A 19,582-nucleotide genomic window follows, 5' to 3' on the forward strand; every position below is an offset into this window, starting at 1 on the left:
AAAAGACAAAAATCACACTCAAATGCTATGTCTTAACCACTTTGGCTTAGCTGATCATTTCTAAATGAGCTGAAAAGACTTGCCAGTGGGATGTTGTTCTAGGAGCACACACAACAGTGAACTCACCCAGAGAACTGGCTGACCTCAAAGCACAGCAAACATACACCTGAACCAATAATCCTCATGAGTAGACATTGATCTACTTGGGTGGACATTTCTACTTTCAGTAACTGAAGACATGAACCCTTCACAGACCATTAACTTCTTTTGTCATGCTTTCCCCCCACTGAGTATAGCTCCGGTCACCATTTATAGAACCACTCATCTTTGATGGGATAATTTAATAATAGCAGCACTTTTGTGTTGTTATAATGGGAGAAGTGCTGGGACATTTTCTCATGGAGCTCTCCACTGACAGAGGTCACAGAAGATGCCCGCCATCTGCACTTGCTTGAAACCTCCTCCTTATAAAAACAAAAGAGAAGCTGCTGGATTGGCTTCATCCACAAGATCCGAGTGTCATCGCTGTGAGCTGATAAGAATGTGCACCACTCACTGTGATCTGCATGTGGAAGGCCTGGATAGTACTTCAGATAAGTGCAGTGGAAGCTGACTGATTTGGCAAGAGACCGTCTAATAGCTGTATCATACTGTTTGGCAGCTTGGGGTTGATTTTCCTTTTTTCTGCATGTACTCTACAAGAATCACAACAAGAAGTGTTTTGATGCAGCTGGAGGACCAGTGACAAAAACATTTGTCATAGCTGCTGTGAAAGCTCAGGTATGTGCTGAAGTACTGCACTCCTAATTAGGTTTACGTTTAGGACGCTGGTGTAGAACAGTGTGCAGCAAAAAGATGCTCCGTTTTTGTCTTATGGTGACAAAAGGCACCAGAAAAAGAGAGCACTCATACATATGACTCAAAACTAGGGGACACCGACGCACACAGGGTGACGCGCTTTCTCACTTTCTCTCTCTCCCCCCGGTGCAGTCGTGCGTCCTGCCGCTCTGACTGGCTCTTCGCGGGGGTTTGGTGCCAAAATTCTCTGGCTTGACGCAGCGCACTCTGAGCGCACGCCGCCTTTTTTCTTTTAGACACACTCTGCCAAAGTTTCGATTAATATAAGCGGAATATTTTGGGGGAGGTAAAATGGCCCGAGAAACGCAGTATAACCGCCAGCTCTGGTGAAGGCGGCGAGTGGGCGGCTGAACACCAGCGCCGTGCGTAACACTGGAGGAGCAGGTGGATGGAGAGCATAACGGGATGCAGTGTTCCAGCAGGTCAACGCCGCGTCGGAGCGGTCGGACTCTATGTTCTCTGCTGAAGGACACCTCGCCACGATGAGCTTGATATGAGGAAGAGGTTTTCATTTTAAAAGTAAGTAATGGCACTGATAAAAGATTGAGAATAATTAAAATTGTGCAGATTTTTATGAAATTTGTCTTCGTCCATAGGCATTTCTGGTAGGACTTTGGCTTTTGTGCACTGTAATAAAGTCTCTATATCGTCAGCTATGTTTTGTCCGGAAAAGTTAAATATTTCCCTCCAATGTATCATGTAGTGCACACAGGCGTGCTAAATCATGGTGCGATGATTATTCAATTCTTGGCACTCGAAAGGAAAAAAAACGAATTAAAACTCCCATATGCTTTACCTGTGCTAAGACCATTTCTGCCTTTTGGTGTGAGAGGAGAATAGATGTCTACTCCATTTACAGCCCAAGGGCAGAAACGTGTCTTATTATTCTTGAGAGCGCGTATAAAAACAACCTGCTCACTACTGGGTGAGAGTTTCCAGTTAATGAAAGAAAAGTGTCCTGTCGAGCTGGACGCTTATCACAGACAGCCTGCCAGCTCGTGCCAGGCTGCATCGAGTGAAGCAGCTGCTGATTCCCCAGCATCTCTTCATTTATTCACACAGTCAGAGCTGAGCAGAAATACAGCTTCCGATATCCATCCTGCAGTTTATGCTTTCTCCAGAAGTCTATCAGGCTTTCCCTTTGAAAGAGTTTTAACAGCGCACTAAATCTCCCTGTAGGCTTGTTAACACAATTACCCCGCTTTATAACTAAAGTACAAGATGCTACCAAATGTTACTGACACCTCCTACTGTAATGCCACTATAAAAATCCTTTCATCAGTGGATTATTATTGCAGATTGCTTTGGCTCCCACTTTCCTCTGTAGCTCTCACTCAGTCGCACACACTCACAAGCACGCATGCCTAATGGGGCTCCATTAATACGTGTAAATGAAATTACTGTGCTTGTGGATTTCAGGATTTTTCACATCAAGTAATAATTCTTAAAACCTTTATTATATCAGACCTCGATTTTGATATTTATTTCAGCTATAACAGCTCAATGTTCAGTCTGCTTTGTCTAGGGTTTTTCATTGTTGGTGGTGGGGTCCACCATTAACCCCAGCTGTCACCAAATTATCCTGCAGTGAAGTTTTAAGGATGGAAACTTTAACATTTGACTATATTGTGCCTAATACATTTCCTCAAATATGAGAAAGCAGTGTTCACCCTAAAGTTACTCTCACAGGGACCATCTTTTAGACCAATAACGGCTATTAAAATTCTCTACTAAATCTCAGATTAATCCAGACAGGCTTTGCTAAGTGCCACACTGGCAGTTGTGAGTCAGATGTTACTGCAACAAGGCGATGACTAATATGTGAAAATGGATACATCTCCAATATTTCAAAGGCAAATTGGGTTACTAGAGGAACAGCATTGTAGACCTGTGTATATTAAGAGTGCTGAAATTGGTTGAACAGTTCTCTATGATAATATTATTTTAGTCTTTAAAAATGACCTGAATCCCTTTGGACTTTTTGACTGATAAAAGATAAAATACAAAGTGTGACGCATCCCCTTCCACGTAGGACATTACTGATGGGCATCTGTGGTTAGTTTTTAACATTTCATACTAAATATTCAAGAGGAAAACACTGTAGATTAACAAAAAATACAACAATCCTCTGTATTAGTCTAACCTTTGCATACATATTAATGTACACACAGACACAGTTTACAGCAGCAGCCGTCATCTACTATGATAAATACCCAGCTGTTTATCATACCCCTCGTTAGCACAAAGTAAACTGTCTAAAGTGGCCCAACATGTGCCAGTCACGTAATTCAGGTAAATTATGAACACAAGAACTGGACTGTTGTCCCTGTTGAGCAAGCGGCTGTCACTGCAGGGGAAGAGTGACTGATCCTGCCACAGTGTCAGAGCTGTTTGTCCCCAAGATCAATTGAATAAACATTTGTCTTTGCCGTTGCTGTGCCCTCGTCCTTCTCTCGCTCAGGCGTACCCTTTTGCATGCATGTATACATGGGAGAAGCATGCATACACACATATGCACACACCTGACCTGGGCTCAGTGCAGCACCGGAGGATTTATGGACTGAGTCACAAAGAAAGACAGAAGACACGTTGAACACATGTTGAAATGAAGGACGTGTCCAGATGTCAAAATCACGAATATGTGACTCTAAACTAGAAGTCATGATGAGTTCTGGAGTCACCCACACAGTTGTATCTGCCTGATATCAGTGCAAATCAATGTTCTGACGTAATAGTGACAAAAAGTTTGGGATGATGCTCAGTCATGTAATGTGTCATGGCAGCTGTTCAGGGACAACCCAACAAGCTCCAGTATTTTATGGTTTGCCTGTGGTGCCCTAGTTTCTTTTTTTTTTCTCTGCAGTGGTTTGAAATGAAGGCAAAAAGTCATTTGTAGAAAATTGCACATCAGGTAAAATTTGAACTTGGCTGGATATGGCCATCTCTCCCATGGAGCATTCATGTTACTCTGATTGAAGGCATGAAAGCAGTTACATGTGGGTAAACTCGCAGCTGTTGCCATGGATCTTAGAGGGCTATTATTGTTTATCTAAAAAAATCTTCTCTGTCAGCCAGACTTACTAGTCTCTCTCTCTCTCTCTCTCTCTCTACAGATCAGTCTTGCTCTTTAGCTGTTTCTCTACAGCTGTGATGTGATACCTATGATTCCAATTGAACAAAAATCTGCAGCCACCCCAAAGTCTCAAACTTCCCTGGATTATCTTAGAATTTTAACCTTGATGTCCTTTTGCCCAGATTTTCACAGACGTGTTAAATTTGATTTAAGGCTGAAACTCTAACCCATACCCATTAATCCACTATCTCTGAAATCCTCCAAGATCACACCTTCACTTTTCACCCTTCATCATCTTTAGATTCTTAAAATCCTTTGATTCCTTAAAACCCTTTCTGCCGTCATGGCCTTGGATCAGTGGCCTTTCCTGTCAACGTCCCCCAACATCTCCATCCCTGAGCCCCTCCTGTATGACAGCTATTTCCAAGGGAATGACTCTGATGTGGACCTGAACATCTCAGAGACCAGGGAGTCTCACCAGGACAAGACCAGCTCTGTGGTCATCACCTTCATCTACTTTGTGGTGTGCGCCGTGGGGCTCTGCGGCAACACCCTGGTCATCTATGTCATCCTGCGTTATGCCAAAATGAAGACGGTGACCAACATCTACATCCTGAACCTGGCAGTGGCAGATGTTTTGTGTATGATGAGCCTGCCGTTCATTGCCCTGCAGTTGTCACTGGTGCACTGGCCCTTTGGAGAGGCACTGTGTAGAGTCATCATGACTGTAGGTGGGTGTAGAAAACCAGGCTAATGGTGCACTTAAGAGAACAGCAGCAGTTTTACTGGGCAAAAAGCACTTCTGGGTTCCTCACTTAACCCAAAATCATTATCTGCTATAACTGAAGGAAAACCTAACTAAAAACATTTAATTAAACTAACTGCAGCTCAAGGAATTTTTGTTCAAAACCCTGAAGGATAGTTTGGCATTTTGGGAAATGTAAATACATGTATTTGCTTTTCTGCTTAAAGTTAGATGAGAAGACCAAGAACACTGTCATATTTGTCAGTTAAATATGAAGCTACAGCCAGGAGACTGTTAGATTAGCTTAGTAACAGACTAGAAGCAGCACATTGTGCCTTATTGGTTTTAACTATACAAACACCAGAATGTGTAAAAATGCCAAGTGCTGCTACATACAGACAGAATGTGTAAAAATGCCAAGTGCTGCTTTCCAAGTGGGCCACATTAACCAGCCTTTCTCAAGAACAACTTTCTGGCATTCACCAATGTTTTCTTATCTGGGATTTGTTGTTAGGTAAGAACAGAGCCTACACACACTCAAGAGCAACTTTGCAGTGCTGACATGTTTGTGTGAACCTATTGGTATTTCACTTTTCTTCAATTCTACAGTTGTATAATATTAGGATTAAATTACAATAACATTTCTATCATTAATATTTTTTCAGTAATTATTTCCAGTATTTAACAAAGAATTACAGTCTTTTAATATGAATAAATATAACAGTATAAGCTATAATAGGCAATTAATTGCTTTTTTATGGCTAAGGGCTTTAAAATTTATTAGAAATATATCACTTCAAAACCAAACATGGGTATTTTGGCCAGTGTTGAGGCTGTCTGTCTAGGTATGTGGTTGTCCAGCACCACATCTGAGGTCAGATGCTGGGCAGCTGAAGGGGACGTGGGTGCACAGACGGAGGCACGCATACCTGGTCCAGCTCAGATACCCTGTCCTCCTCCACTGGTCAGCGTCTCACCCCTGTGGTTTGTTGCCTCAGGTTTGAGATCAAACCTTTTTTTTATTACTTCATCAGTTGGGCACCCTTATCCCAGTTCACTGGCTGAATCAGAGCATGCAGTGTGTTATTTTATATCCACTACTCATACTACTAAATATGACCACTCCTTTGCTGTTGTTTACTTCATCACAATATTCCTCAGTTGCTATTTTTTATTTTAGTTACTTTCTTTTCTGTTTCTGTGTGAGAGTCCTGTTAGGGTTGGGTATCGTTTGGGTTTTTTTCTGATAAAATTATACTTGTAAAACAGTGCTGGTGTCTAAATGGTACCAGAACCGATCCCTAAAAAAGAAGCACAAAACCAGCCCATACATTTAATAATTTGAAGGCCAAGGCCATTTGGCCTTCGATTTCACGCTGTACATTTCTGGAGGGTACAAAGGCCACTAGACTGGGCACTAAGGCTGAGACAAATGACATGATGTGTATGTGTACATGGTTTATCTATACAGCCTGAGCAGTAAAGTTACAAACTAGAGTAAAGTGCAGATGTTTGTAGAATGGTTACAGAGAAATATGCAGAGATAGTGCAGTAACTGTGCGCCTTTATTATAATTTAGATAGTAAATGAGGTTATCTGTACACATTTAGACTCAAAGACAAACAGTACTAAGCTCATGTTGCTCTCTGCTGATGTTGCCTAAGATAATGGGTCAGAAGAATCATGGATGTATGAAGGAGAAAATGGAGGAAATGACATCTGATTTCTCTAAATTACTCTAACTTGTGCAATAATTATATTTATCTGGCTTAATGATGACAGAATGACCAGCATCACTTCTAGCACAGTGAAAACTAAAAATACATGCATAATGGCTGCCTGCAGTTTTCACTTGGTTGTCAGTATTGACTGTTAGTGCTTATTTAGCATATGCAGTATTTCAGATAGCAGAGAAAACACAATACATTTCAACACTACATGTAATGTTTTAATGTTGAGTTTTCTTACAGCTTACAGACAGAGCCAAAAATTACACCCTTCGGTCTGATTATCCAGTAAAACTAAAGGAAACCTTATTGTAGCAGTGCTAGCTTGACTGATGAACTCTGGCTGTGTGGCCGACAGATATGCAGGGCATCACGGCCAGACGGCAGGGCAGTGATAATGTTAGCACTTGATGTACAGTGATGGTTCTCTTGCCTGTATTGTTCGTTTCACAGCACCAGAGGGCAAATATTTCAGTCAACAGGCATTTAAGTGGCACCAAAATGAGGCACCAAAACCTGCATTGTGATTTAGTCTAGTAAATACCACCTGTATAGGAACCAGTGCCATATTGGCACTGGGTTTTGGTACCCAACCCTAATTCCTGTGTGCACACGACCCTGCAATCTCATGCCCTTCTATGGGCACTGGTGGGGTATTTACCTGTGTTAAATAGAAACGATTCACATGTGCTTTAAAATTACTGTACTATCACAATGGGATTCATCATTGTAAGAACACAGGTGCGAATTATTCTGCGGTTTAAGAATCAGGCGTAGGCTTTTCTTAGGACCTTTCTTAAAGATAAATTTAAGGAAAAAATATGCAAAATATTGGTGAATGAGGCTGAATCTTTTTTTTTTACCTAACTCTAAAAAAGAAAAAAGTATTTGAAATGGCTTTTTGTTTAAAGTTTGTCTAAACCTTTTTTTTGCATTAGTGGTTACTGATTACATGATGCCCTCAGCTTTGTTCCTTTCTTCACTCCTCTGCTTCCTGTCTTCCTCTAACCCCTCCCAGACTCTCTCAATCAGTTCACCAGCATCTTCTGTCTGATGGTGATGAGCATCGATCGATACCTGGCCGTGGTCCACCCTATTAAGTCCACAAAATGGCGGAAGCCCCGTGTAGCGAAGCTAATTAACTTGACAGTCTGGGGGGTGTCGCTCTTAGTCATCCTACCAACTATGATCTTCAGTGGCCTGGACAAGGTGCCAGTGTGTGGCATTATGTGGCCAGAGCCCCAGGATGTCTATTACAAGGCCTTCATATTCTACACCTTCTTCATTGGATTCTTCATGCCTCTGGTTGTCATATGTCTGTGCTACCTGCTCATTATAGTCAAGGTGAGAGTTTACCACTGCATTTGTGATATTATAACAGAATTTTGTGAAATAGTGAGTTTTATTTGTATAACTGGCTATAGGACTACAATGCTGTCCAAAAATCCTTCTGTCACCCAGCGTGGTTTGGTCACATGCATAATACTGTATATATTCATAGATTCATGTAAATTGCTCAGTTTAAAATGTCACTGATGGTGACACTTTATAACATGGTACAGACAAATATGCATTGTTACTAAGGAAAGAATCAGGAAGAATTTGCATCACTATACCAGTGAATCACTAGGTAATGATTAGTTTAGTGGGTTCAGAGGTTTCAGATAGTTTACTTAAGTGGAAGATCTGTATTCAATATGTTGATTAGGTACAAAAATATTAGCATAAAAATGTACCTAAAGTACCAAAAGTCAAAATACTCATTGTGCAGAATGACACAGTTAACATCAATGCATATCATATTGGATTATAATTATTGATGTGTTATTGTGTACCAGTGTATTGTGTACATTTGATGTTGCAGCTGCTAAAAAGTAGAGCTAATGTTAACTATCTTATATGCTTATAATATGGAGTACTACTGGGTAGCTTGTGAATTTTACACCGAGGATCAACAGTCTAATCATTATACTGTATTGTATTAATCTGATTCTGATTAGTAACTAGCAACTAAAGTTATCAAATAAATTTAGTGAGTACAAAGTACAATGTTTTTTCTGAAATGAAGTGAAGCCAAAGTATAAAGCAGCAGAAAATGAAAAGACTCAAGTATAGATACTTCAAAATTGTACTTAAGTACAGTACTTGAGTAAATGTACTTACATGGATTAGTTCATAGTTATGGCTAAGTCAATCATACTGCCCACTATCTTCATGAGTTGTTCCTGATTTCCTGTGATTCAAACACCGTACAGAACAAAACAATAACTACTCATGCATTCCTCTGATAATATGATGATCTAGGAACAGGGCTAGGCACTGCCTGGTGCTCACTGGTTGTTACGCCAGGTTAAGTGAGACAATAAACATAAACTTTATTGCCAAGTATTTCAAGAACACAAGGAACTTGACTCCAGCTCAATGGCCCCCAATGTGCACAATATAAAAAACAAAATAAATACACAATATATACAAACTAAAAAATCACAAGTTAGAAGAGCAACATTGTAATAGCCCGGGGAAAGAAACTGTCCCTGTGCCTGGTTGTCTTGGCGCACAGTGACCTGTAGCGCCACCCAGAGGGGAGTAGTTCAAAGAGTTTATATCCAGGGTGTGAGGGGTCTGCAGTGATCCTCTCCGCCCTCCTTTTGACTCGTGCGGTGTACAGGTCCTCCATAGAGGGCAGGCTCACACCAATGACCTTTTCTGCAGTCCTGACTGTCTGCTGAAGTCTGTACTTGTCCTGTTTGGATTGGATGTCTACTTCAGGTCCTGGGAGATAGTGGAGCCCAGGAACTTGTAGGACTCCACGACCGAAACAGTGCTGTTGAATATAGTTAGTTAGTTCCTCCTAAAATCCATTATCATTTCCATTGTCTTCCATGTGTTCAGCTCCAGGTTGCTATGACCACACCACAGGGCCAGCTGTTCAGCCTCCTGTTTGTAGGCCAACTCATCGCCATCTTGAATTAGGTCAATGACTGTTGTGTCATCTGCAAACTCCATGATTTTTACAGAGGGGTCTCCTGAGGTGCAGTCATTAGTATTGAGGGAGAACAGCAGCAGGGAGAGCACACATTCCTGGGGGGCAGCCTCATCTGCTGTTGTCCATCAACGCAGGACAGACAATTTGGAAAGTACACTCATTTGCTTTCTTGCAAAGAGTTTGTTAAAAATGAAGCTACAGCCAGGAGCCAGTTAGCTTACGTTAGCATTAAGATCAGCATCTCTAAATCAAATTAACACTAGTTAAAGTGCTCTTCACTTTGGGAACAGGTTTATTTACCTTTGGACAGAGCCAGCCTGGCTGATTCCAGTCTTCCAGCTAAACTTAGCTATTGATTTTCTCATCTCTCACCCAAAAAACAAATGGACCTGTATCCTTAAATGTCCAGCTGTTCCTTCAAGAATGTGCTTGAGTGATTTGAAGCCACTGACAGTTCTTCCCTTTGACAGGTAAAGTCATCTGGCATGAGAGTGGGTTCCAGCAAACGCAAGCGTTCAGAGCGTAAGGTGACGAGGATGGTGTCCATTGTTGTGGCAGTGTTCGTCCTCTGCTGGCTACCTTTCTACCTTTTCAATGTCACCTCTGTCACCAGTTCCATCAACCCCACCTCTGCAATGAAAAGCACCTTCGACTTCGTGGTGGTACTTGGCTATGCCAACAGCTGTGCCAACCCCATCCTCTATGCATTCCTGTCGGACAACTTCAAGAAGAGCTTTCAGAATGTTCTCTGCCTGAAAAAGGTGACAGGGCTGGACGAGATAGAGCGCAGTGACAGCAGGGCAGACAGGAGCAGGATGATTAGCGACGCCATCATCACCAGCACCAATTTGGAGACTCACAATGCTGCCCTGCTCAACGGAGAGCTGCAGACCAGCATCTGAGGGTAAAGGAGCACCAGTCACTTCCAGAGAGATAAGAAAGATTGAGCTTGGGGCTTCTGGACAGATGGGCTGCCAGTGCACTGCTAGTGATCCCTGCTCAAAGATGCAAGAACAGGAAGATGATTTAATGGCTGCTGCACATGGACACTGACACACAAACAAAGTCAAAATGAAAACTATACAGCGCTGACTCCAGCTCTTAGCCCTGAAGCAGCGCAAACCTATACCAGACAAGTGATGTTGAAATCCAACATAAATAATAATGCTTTCACATTTAGCAACTTGAGGCTTCTGTCGAGATGTTAGAAGTCTTGCTGACTGAACCAGAATCAAAACAAGATGCAGGATCAAACAGTGGACTGTGGCTGTGGATCCGCTGCAGAAATACTGGGGCTAGTTCACCCATGGTACAGAGATGACTGAACCCAATCTTTGCCTTCCATGACGGAGTTATCTATAACTAAGAAGGCTTTGCATTGACTTCTCTGAATGTGGAAATACAGCTGAAGTCAGATATTTTATTGGAAACCAGCCAGCACTCAAAGGTTTTTAGAGACGTTAAATGATAAAAATCAGAAACTACAACACAAGCATGAACAGTTTCGTGGTCATGTTTTATCTATACCAGCTGATGGTCTTACATGATCAACAGGCCTCTAAACACATCTTATTTACTCACAGTCAAAGGTGGTTCTATTCCCTGACAATCTGGCATCTCCACAGGAGGAGCTGCATTGATCTGTACACTCTTGAATTTAACATCCAGGATTATTGATTAAGTGGAAGGATGGCAAAACATCCGTTCTGAGCCTCGCTCCCTTCAGAAGAGCTTGACTTTGTAAATAGGAAATGGTTTCCTGTCGACCCATGGGGAAAGTTTGGCACATTGATGACTTTGTGCCTGAACCCAAATGAATTTCAAAGGCAGTCCCCACTGTAAAATTCTGTATTGTTGTGAGCTGTGTCACTGACAGCTCTTGATACATGTTTGTGAAACCCATCATCTGTGTTTTATACTTCACTGAATTCTGCCCTTTTGTGTCAGCTGTGCAATTGTAAAGAACCCATTTCTACTTGTAAAGGCTGTGTTCTGACAACATAAGAGTTCCTTCTAATTTCATATGTAAACGTAATCACTACCCTCAGCTTCACATTTGGTTCAGTTGTCATTTTTCCTTGCAAAAATGTCAAAATTTCACAGAAGGCAGGGAAACGTGTTGCTCAGTCAAAGAGGGAGGGAGAGAGGAGATAAAGGGACAGAGAGAAAGCAAAGTAAAGCTTATGTAGGCATTGTATCCACTGATAACACACCACCCATGAAGACAAAGCTTGGGAGATTGCAGTGAGTTACATAAATACAGGTGAATGGAAGAGATCAAGGCGTGTGTGGGTAAGACAGACATACAGTATATTGAAACACCCACATAATCTGTTTTTTTGTTTTGTTTTTTTCCCAATACAAACGTTTTTGATGCTGTTACAAGTGTTCCTGTTGAGTTTCCCGTGTGCCGGTTAGTTTGTGATCACTTAAAGCAACAATACGTAACTTGGCAATTTGCCTCCTCCTACAGTTGCTGAGTGTAACTGAGTTGGACCCAACTGTCGTAAATACCAGTTGCGCTTTCCCCCACTCTTCTTGGATGGTGGTACATGTGCATTTGCTTAAGCTGTTACTGAACTGGGAAAGAAAACATCAGAAGCCAAAGAATGGTAACATAATATTACAGGATTTTATACAAATATGATATTTGTATAAAATATTTTTATTTATTGTGACATCAAAGATAAACACTCAGAACAATGGCAGTTTTTTGTTTTGTTTTAGTGAAATGCTGCTTGTATTTTCAGATAGTTTGCTAAGCTTTTGAATGTGGATGTGTGTAATGGAATAAACTGTTGTTGGCGACATAATATAGGCTCATATTGCACATTGGGCAATGTAATTTATTTCAAGCTAGCTGAGATGCGTTTGTTAGGCTTCAGACTTCAAAGACTTGTTTGTTGTGACCATGACAAAGACTGACCAAACTTTCAGGTTTGAGATAAATGTATTTATTTGGGGGACTGAGGAAGATGAGTTTTTACATCTGGGAAAAAACTACAAATCTCAGTAAGATGCTAATTACCCAGACTGAAACATATGGCTATTAACATATACTCTAAACCTAAACTTAACCATTCCACCTCATTATCAGCATTCACGAATTGGCTTGGTAGTTACTGAGATAGCTATAAAAAAAAAATCTATATCAGTTTGTTTAGTTCAGTGGACTGACTCCACCAGTGGCGCCTGCAGCCCCAGTTCTGTGCGCGCTGTCCTTATGTTTTAAAAATGATTTTTTACACCATTGCCTCTGGTGGTCATTGTACAGCACAGAAATGTAGTTTCACATTTATGGCCCGAGGAGCTATCTGATATAACATCGCACTCCCCTGGAGTGGATCATACTTCTACTCCCTAACGTAAGCATGCAGCTTGTAGTCGGTGACAGCAGCCACACACGATTGTACCTGCTGTCAACAATGCCTTAGCAACATCCAGGCATATGCAGAGTATTTTTTATTTATCGCTCATGAGCTGCAGTCATGTGTTATTTTGTGTACTATTTATTGTGCATGGATTTAAGTGTCAGATCAGAGATCCTCAAGGACCGGCAGGGGCGCACCTCCTGAGAGCAACGCTGGTCACTGGGTGGAAAGTTGGTATGAGAGGGTGTCGGTGAGAGAGAGACTGCTGAACTGGATGAGCTACGGAGGTGTTGCTCAAAGCCAATGTGTGCGCTGCGCAGGGGGCATGTTATTACGAGACAAACCAGTATGTTGTAATAACGTGAAAAATGTTTTAACGTGACCGAGCAAAGTATTTTGTTAAAATGACAAAAGATTCTCGTTAAAACATAATATAATCCTGCAGGCTCCAGTGGACTCCACTAAACTACAGTTTCCTAGTGAACCAGAGGAAGTTAAACAAAAAACACAATATCCTGAATTTGGAAACCTTATCACTCCATTAATGCTGACTGAATGAGCTCATATACATCACTGACACCCATTTCCGTTTTAGGTATCAGGCATTTTATGCACTGTGATTTCTCCAATAGACCTACGTGATGGAGCCGCCCCTGGTTGCCGGAGATCTGTAAAACAACTGGAAAGCCTCTATAGTGGTAATAAGGTCGTCCGCCATATGCTGCAGTGACAGATTTATAGTGAAGTCAGCCTTCATCAATCAGCACAATCAAAAGACACGAGGAGGCAGACAAAGCTTGTCCTGAGAGATTACTGCAGAAAACAATTAACTGAGGCCACACACACACAAACGGCGTTCTCCCAGTTGCTCCTGGGCCACACAGCCTGTAATTTGTCATGACAGTCTCTCTGTGCTGTTACTGCAGTAGTTGTATTAGGGTCAGGCCCTCATTCACTTTGGAGTCAAATTAGGAACACACACACATACACACACACACACACACACACACACACATTCACAAATGTTTACTGGCAAGCATGTAAAATAGCCTCACTTTCACAGTGACATGAGTAAACCTGCAGCGATGTAAGTTCCTACAGCCTTTGCCTGAGTAATGCATAACATAATAATGGTGACTGATTCTGTATGTGTGTAGATGTAAAGAAACAACAGTCCAAGACCAACGGCTTTATGTGAAGAATAACTACAGCCAGAAACATGTTTGGACTGTAAGCCAATTATCTCATGTACAAACCCTGTGTATGATCCTGAACACACACCATCTTTTTTGTGTATATCTTTACACTTCTACATTTGTGAATATTCTGTGTGTGTGTGTCACAGTGAGAAACCCACTTATGCGATCTCACCCATCACAGTTTAGATACAGTATTTAGCACTTTCAAGCTTGAAGTGCGACAACTATTCTTCCATCATCCACAGTTAATTACTGTTTCTCTCTCTGTCTTTGTGTTACTTTCATTTGTGAACACAGCTTAGGGAAGAGTAATACGAGCTAACACACACTTTACACCCACCTAAACTGAACAATGCTGAAGAAAACATGCTATGCATACCATTTCTGCTGGCTATTTGGCGTACTTACTGTATGTGTCTAATAAATCATTCTGATGTTTAATAGATGATGAGGCTGTCTGTGCTAAAACCAGTGTAAATGTAGCGCTAAAAGGAACATGACATGTGCCTGTAGCTGCATTCTTTGTCATTTTCTGAAATCAAGACTTAAGTATGTCTGAAATTAGGTTAGGCTATAAAAGAGTTATATTCATTTGGGTTGACATGGGGCTTGGCTCTTTGATTTCTGAGTACAGTTTGACACCAGATGCGTAAAGAGCATTTGTTCAGACTTCTGGTTCCTGCCCTGTATAGTGTACAGATGAGAGGCAGAAACAGGCGACTCTCCCTTCTTGGGCTCAGCTTTTTTTTAAACATAAGTTCATTTGTGAAGGGCTAGAACATGCATTCCTGAAGATGCACTGTTCAATACTAACTCTGTGTATTTGTGGTATCATCTATTTGTTCTTGCATGGGGAAGGTTGCAAATCCCACTTTGTGTTTCACCTCACTAACCAGAACCAGTGTTACACATGTGCTGAAGTAAAATGAAATGTGAGATCTCCATATCAGATAATAATGTATGTGATCCTGACTATGCCAAAACCTTTGCTGAGTCGGTTATAAAGTACACACTTGTTTCTGACAGTGTACAGCCATGGATACTGTATGTCCTTTTCTGTGTGGTTACTTTTATCTATGTGCCTTGAAACTTAATATAAAATCATGTCATGACATTAGTGTATAGAAAAACAACACTGGAACCTATTCCTCCCCCGAGCCAAACAACCAAAGGCATTTGTGCATGTTGGTAGCCAAATCATAACAGAGACTTGCTGTGTGCCATTCTTAGTTCCATTTCCCCAGCTTACATTGCCTCTGTTTGTGTGGTATAATTTCAGAAACAGATGCTTATTTGTGATGCTTTACTGTCACATAGAATAGAATGTGATCATTGACAGGCCAGTGTCCTTATTTCTGTAATTAAAATGCAGGCTGCTTCCTGCTCCCATGGTCTAACAGGTGTATTTGTGTGTCAGTGAGTGTGCACACTGTATGTACCCTATGTGTGTATCAATGGACGTGTTTGTACTGTATAGCTCCCTTGGATGACTGCACTATATACTGTATGAAGGATATATCTTATAAGATTTCCTGCAATGTGAAAGGTCAGTCCTCTATGTATTTCCTGCCTAATGGATTAAGAAGGACAGTGACAACATCTCCATTGACTCTATAAGGAATATTTTGGTGTCTGTGTGTTTTCTTTTTATTATTTTCATTTGTTTTTTTAACGGCAATGGCAGATCAAGGGAATACTGGATAGTTCCAAATATTAGGTGCAGAGCCACAGAGTTACACTGACTTGGCTGCTATCTTCTAGAGTAAGAAGCTGAAATCAATAGCAATAATTATACTTGCTGCAGTTTGAGTTAACGATGTGTCAAAACATTTATACACATTTAACAAAACTTGGGCTCACATTAATAATTAGGTAACTAGCTAACTTGCTACAACAATAGAACACAGCTCTAGTTAGCAAGGCTGTTCACGTCACTAATCTCACTGTTCCTTACAGAAAACAATGCATCAGTATTGGCTGTTTGAAACTATTTCAAGGTATGAGTCATGTGACCTGCTGCCATTTTGACCCCTTAACAACTCTTCTGTGGTAAGGGCCCACTACTTTGGCCCAGACTGAAATATTTCAATAATTAATAAACGGATTGCTGTGACATTTTGCACACACTCATGGATCCTACAGAATGAATTGTAACAACTTTTGCAACCCCCTTGCTTTTTAAGCTATTATCAGCCTTAACTAAATTTTATTTTCATGCTAATAAGCAAAAAAATTTATGCTAATCTAAGATAACAATTATGGCAAACACACAGCCTGCTAAACATCTGTATGTTAGCATGCTGACCTTAACATTTTGTTTGTAGCTAAGTCTCACAAAAGGCTACTGTTGTTGAAGACTCTTATTGAACAAAAAAAAAATGTCCAGGTATCTTTCAATTTGAGCCGTAATTGTTAATTATTACTGTTTCACTTTTCACTTTAAACACACTAAACTGACCTACAGCCTCACACTAAACAAAACAAGTTTGATGAAAAGGCTGAAAGTACCTCCTATGCAGTCAGCTTTAATAGTTGGTTCAGGAGGCCATTTAAAATGATCTGTATAACATTTGATTTTATTTGGAAAACATAAGTAGGCTGCATGTCCTGGTATATGTTGCCTTTACCAGTGCAAGGCTTTATAATTTATTAGAATTATAGCCCAACCAATGCAAGATTTTTGAGGTAAAGAATTATATGGATATCTGAAAAATGAAAAAAAAAAATCCATAGATATATGGATATATACTATAACATAGCATATCATGTCTATTCTCACGAGTCACCCCCATTAGAGACAGTTGTGTAATTTTGTACTGAAGCTTCATTATATTACTTAAAGTAGCACTGGCATGAAACTCCAAATCAGTCCACTCTGCTCTGCCCAGCGCTCTCTCACCCTGCTCCACTATGCTCTAGTACTATCTGATATGCTCCACCACACTCTGCCCAGCTCTTCAGATATTTGTCGTCATGAAAATAAAACAAATGCAACAAAACTTACAGAAATACATGAAAATCTCCGATTGGTTAGAGAGGTCAGTTCCGCTCAAAACCTTTTAGAAGCTAACATCTCTGCACTGATATCAGGTGCTGTTCAATGAGTCTGGGTCCCAGGAGCCTTTGACAGCACCGCTCCACACTAAGGTAAGTTTTGGAGCAGATTTCTACAACAAAAATATTTAACAAAAAGTTACATACTGTAGCTTTGAGTTGCACTTGACCATCTAGATTAAATCTTCTTGAATGAGGACCCTTGCAAAAAAATCAGTCCTCAAATGCTGATGATTGATGTCTAAATGAATGGGGATTTATTGTGACATCCCCAGACATACAGCAAGCTCAGAAGGTGAGCTCAGTTTAAAACCTCTCATATAAGCGTAAGCCTGCCTGAGAAAATGTTCTCTCATATCACCTCTCTTTTTCTCTCATGCCTGCATCACCTCCCTGTGACTCACTACTCTGAACATTGTGCCAATATACACTACCAAGGACTCACTTCCACTTTGAAAACAAGTAATGTGTTCTCTAATGAATATCATGCTCAGGGGTGTTTTATTGTGGTGGTGGAAGGTGAGAGGATGGAGATGAGGATTAAATGCACACAGTATAAAGTACAGTGTCATGTCCATGTAAAAATGTCAGCAAATGCAGCCGTTGATCCCCTGGTGCAGTCAACAGGAGCTTTATTATAACAAGTCAACACTGAGCCAAAGCTCTGATAGTATATGATCACGGCTCTATGTTTGGCCTTTTCAAAAACCAAATAGAAACATGGTCAAGCTACTGAAAGGTGAAGTTACTTAATGTCAGACAAAGTTAAGACAAGTAGGTCAATCTTAAATCAGTGAAAAGGATCATGCAGCACATTTCATATGCATTTAAATGAACTGTATAAAATTGAGGAATCTTTGCAGAACAAGATGTTCTGAACCTGAAGAGATAGGACACACTTCCTGCTGGCTAAACTAAAATTTTAGGTAAAATCAGTTGACAGAACATAGAACATTGCCACATGTAAGATGCTTTGTATTAATGGCAGTGCAGCAGGTCAAGTGGCTAAACCTACTTCTGAATGAAAGATACTGTGTTGGGTGGAGAAAAATGCTTTACTGATCAGAAGCTACAGTTTTAGTCTTGTTATTTGTCATAGAAACAGGTCATTAACAAATATTTTCTCCATCATTTTTGCTGATAAAATGAACACTACATTCTTAGCTGCCTGTTTCCATGTGCCTGAGTAAATCATAACAGAAAAGTTGTGGACTTGAGGTGCAAAAACAAAAAGGTGAAAGTTACCAAAATTCTCCATAAAGGAGAGGGGAACGTAGGTGAAATTGTGTTTTTCACTACGTCAACACTTTCATATTCAAGCAGCCACATGATCCACTGCTAATGTAAAAATACTGTTCATAGCAGCTTTACTACTTATTTCAACTGCAGGGTAAAACCATTTATCTTTTTATGTCAAATCCAAGTGGTCTACTTGGAGCAATTATGAGAGTTTTATTTGGTGAAATTGTTGCAGGAACTTAATCTCTCCTGCTGGAAAGATGACGGCGATCTCCTGACCAACTGGCTCACGTAACAGCAGTCACATCATTTCAATGAAGCGAGATGAGAGCACCCAAACCAGACCCAGTATATCAAGTGTCTTTATATTTCACTGCCTCCAACTGCACAGATGACATAAAGTATGGGTTTTTCCACATGTAATGAACTGAGTTTTTCTCAACACATTGAAGTATAAAATCACATTCTGTGGGTACTGCTATGCTGACACTTATGAAAAATGATGGAACAAAGACACAAATGTGGCCTCGTATGCTTGTCTGTCAGATAATATGGGTTATCTACACCAAATCAATCACCTATGGATTATTCCAGCCCAAACAGCCTTATCTCCCACCTTGTCATTTAAATTAGGACGGTTTCCTTGCAACTGCTGTGCCTTCCGACATTATTAAGTGTAGGATTAGTGGTTATAAAGTAGCCTTCCACTGACCTAAAGGCTCAGCTTTCATTTACAGCAAGCCATTGCCATCTGCTGGTCTAACGCTGGTATTGTCTGATTGAATGTTCATCCATTTATCAATTATCTATACCACTTATCCTGAAGAGGGTCGCTATAGGGGCTGGAGCCTATCCCAGCTGACATCAGGCGAGAGGTGGCGTCCACCCTGGACAGGTCGCCAGTCTATCACAGGGCTGACACTAAGAGACAGACAAACACACAGCCCCACACTCACTCCTACAGGCAATTTAGAGTCGCCACTCAAACTAACCTGCACGTCTTTGGAGTGTGGGAGGAAGCAGAGTACCTGGAGAGAACCCACACAGGCAGAGGAAGAACATACAAGCTATACACAGAAAGGGAGCACCAAGTTCCTTTACACAGTAAACTAACCAAAATTTTATGTCATTATTATGAGTGATTAATTACCAATAAATATCAGCTGAAATATCAATCTCTGGAGTGGAACAATTACACTTAAATAACACATCAGTTTAATAAACCAGTTTAGGAAACAACCTCTGACTCAGTGAAGGAATGCATTCTCTAGAACACTGACCTCTACTCTCTCAACCAAATAGACAAATATCATGGTGTCAGGTCTTAGAC

General features: G+C 40.8%; 1 protein-coding gene across 1 annotated transcript; it reads left to right on the plus strand.

Annotated features, from left to right (window-relative positions):
- Nucleotides 1-1,000: 1,000 nt before the first annotated feature.
- Nucleotides 1,001-15,586, plus strand: LOC109972850 (somatostatin receptor type 2-like). The gene is made up of 4 exons (XM_020622037.1): nucleotides 1,001-1,377; nucleotides 3,972-4,662; nucleotides 7,422-7,747; nucleotides 9,860-15,586. Exons 2-4 carry the CDS (start codon nucleotides 4,275-4,277, stop codon nucleotides 10,289-10,291), a joined length of 1,146 nt encoding a protein of 381 aa, XP_020477693.1. The 5' UTR covers nucleotides 1,001-1,377; nucleotides 3,972-4,274; the 3' UTR covers nucleotides 10,292-15,586.
- The last annotated feature ends 3,996 nt before the right edge of the window (nucleotides 15,587-19,582 follow it).

The sequence above is a fragment of the Monopterus albus genome, unplaced genomic scaffold, assembly GCF_001952655.1.
Source record: "Monopterus albus unplaced genomic scaffold, M_albus_1.0 scaffold271.1, whole genome shotgun sequence".
NCBI lineage: Eukaryota > Metazoa > Chordata > Actinopteri > Synbranchiformes > Synbranchidae > Monopterus > Monopterus albus.